The sequence below is a fragment of the Asparagus officinalis genome, chromosome 6 (assembly GCF_001876935.1).
Source record: "Asparagus officinalis chromosome 6, Aspof.V1, whole genome shotgun sequence".
NCBI classification, from domain to species: Eukaryota; Viridiplantae; Streptophyta; class Magnoliopsida; order Asparagales; family Asparagaceae; genus Asparagus; species Asparagus officinalis.
Genome location: NC_033799.1, coordinates 76,412,578 through 76,414,683, shown reverse-complemented (window position 1 = coordinate 76,414,683; position 2,106 = coordinate 76,412,578). Strand labels below are relative to the sequence as shown.

The 2,106-nt window shown below is 40.3% G+C and overlaps 1 protein-coding gene across 1 annotated transcript in view; it reads right to left on the bottom strand.

Annotated features, from left to right (window-relative positions):
- Positions 1-2,106, bottom strand: part of LOC109846347 (probable LRR receptor-like serine/threonine-protein kinase At4g20940) — a 5,962-nt gene that overhangs the window by 1,880 nt on the left and 1,976 nt on the right. The window contains 1 exon segment of the mRNA XM_020415572.1: positions 118-1,599. Within this exon segment, the coding sequence (XP_020271161.1) occupies positions 118-1,599 (1,482 nt within the window).

Sequence of the window (2,106 nt, the reverse complement as noted above, 5' to 3'; positions counted from 1 at the left end):
TTCAATTTGATCCACTCTTCAATTTTTATCATTAATCAAAGGATCAAAGAAATTGTGGTGTAGATTTATAGGCAAACACTAAGTACTAAAATTGAAAACAAAAGACAGAGCACATACCATAAAGAAAGCTCGCCAGACTTCCAGGCGAGATATAATCAGACAAAATCAGCTTCTCATGCTGTGACGGTCCCCAATAATACCCTCTCAACCCCACAACATTCGGATGCCTAATATTCGCAAATTTCTTTGCCTCCTTTGCAAACTCCTTCTTCGGCTTCGCTACTCCCACTCTTAACCACTTCACCGTCAAGAAAACCCCATTATCGAGAATAGCCCTATAAGAGGTCCCGTGGATGCTCCTCCCTAAAACCTCAGCTGGGGCCCGGGATAATTCCTCAGGTGTTAACGTAATTGTCTCGTCCAAGAAATACAATTCTCCTGCTAGTCGATCTGGGGACCTAACATCTAATCTCCCTATGGTTTCCTGTGGGTAACTCTCCCCAGAGCCCGGTGACCATGACAAACCACTGGTCTTTGATGGTGAATAGCCTTTACGAGGAGCAGCCTGTAAGTCTTCAGCTGATAACACTAGTGGCCTTGAAGTAGCAGTCCCCTGAAGTGTCCTTCTTTCTAGGGTTTTATCGGTGACTTTGTCTGAATGAGACCCTCTTGAGATTTTCTTGCAGTGGGCAAAAATGGCCAAGAGGATTAGTATCACAACAACAGCAACGCATGCTCCTACAATTGCTATCTTGATAGAAGTCTTTAAATGTTTGTGTCGTATCCTGGATGGAGAAATACCAGTACCAGAAGGACCAGTTGGGGATTCTAACCTAGAATTTCCTGGATGGAAAGAGGAATCTGGGAATTTCTGAAGATTTGCTGGAATTGATCCTGATAGATCATTGTAAGATGCATTGAAAAATAATAGAGTGTTAGGTAGCGTCGTGGGTAGCGGACCAGTGAACTGGTTGAGGGATATATCAAGAGAAGTGAGAAGGATGAGATTCCCAATGGATGATGGCAATGGACCGGAGAAATTATTTGCTGAAATATAGAGTGCTTGGAGACGAGTTAAGGACACAAGATCCTTAGGAAAAGTTCCATTGAAGTGATTTTTGGAGATATCGAGAAGTTGAAGGTCGGAATTTTTGGATGATGACAGAGAGAACATAATACTTCCCAAGAGCGAATTGTTCCCAAGATGAAGTTCTTGTATTGTGGAGGATGTGAGCAAGTCGGTTAGTATAGGGCCACCAAATTTGTTTGAACTAAGATCAAGGATGGTTAACTTTGGATATTGCATAAGAACTTTGGGGAGAGAGTTTGATAGAGCATTGTGGGAGAGGTTAAGATAATTAAGACGCAAAAATTGTGATGCTTCATCCGGCATTGATCCTGTCAATTGATTTTGACTAAGGTTAATGTATTCGAGGTTATCTCCCCATTTTGAAATAACGGAGAGATTTCCAGAAAGTTGGTTTTTTGATAGGTCCAACACCCTACAGCTCCCTATAAGCATTGGAGGATCACCAGAAATTGCATTTGAAGAGAGATTTAGGACTTGCAGAGTTGTAGATGTGATCAAACCTATATGTCCTGTGGAAGTAACAGTAATATGTGGACTTTTACAAGCTAAACATCTTAAGAAATAACCAACAGAAAAAAAGTAGACTATAAAATTTTGCAATTCCGATGTGAAAAATATAACAGATGCATGCTTTTTGCTATGTTCAAGATAGAATCCTATCACGGCATGTTTTTTTTTCGCGATTTGAGTTTGAGCTATTTCCACAGCTTGTTAGTGAACCATCAAAAGGATGACAAGATTAGATATATGCATGAAGATTACATTGGTTTGGCTACCAATCGGGAGAAATAACGACTACATTATATATGGTTTTGATCCGTTTATGCTCTTTCGGTTTTTCTTTTGGGTTTAAGGTTTATTCTTAGTGGGAATGCTATTGTAATGCATCCAGAGTAGTTCTATAATATCCTAGATTTTCTAACGTGCCTCTGGAGAATAATCTCACGTGACCACCCTTGTAATCGTTTAATGACTTTTCCTGCCATCTACTTAACAACAATCACAGGATCCGCACG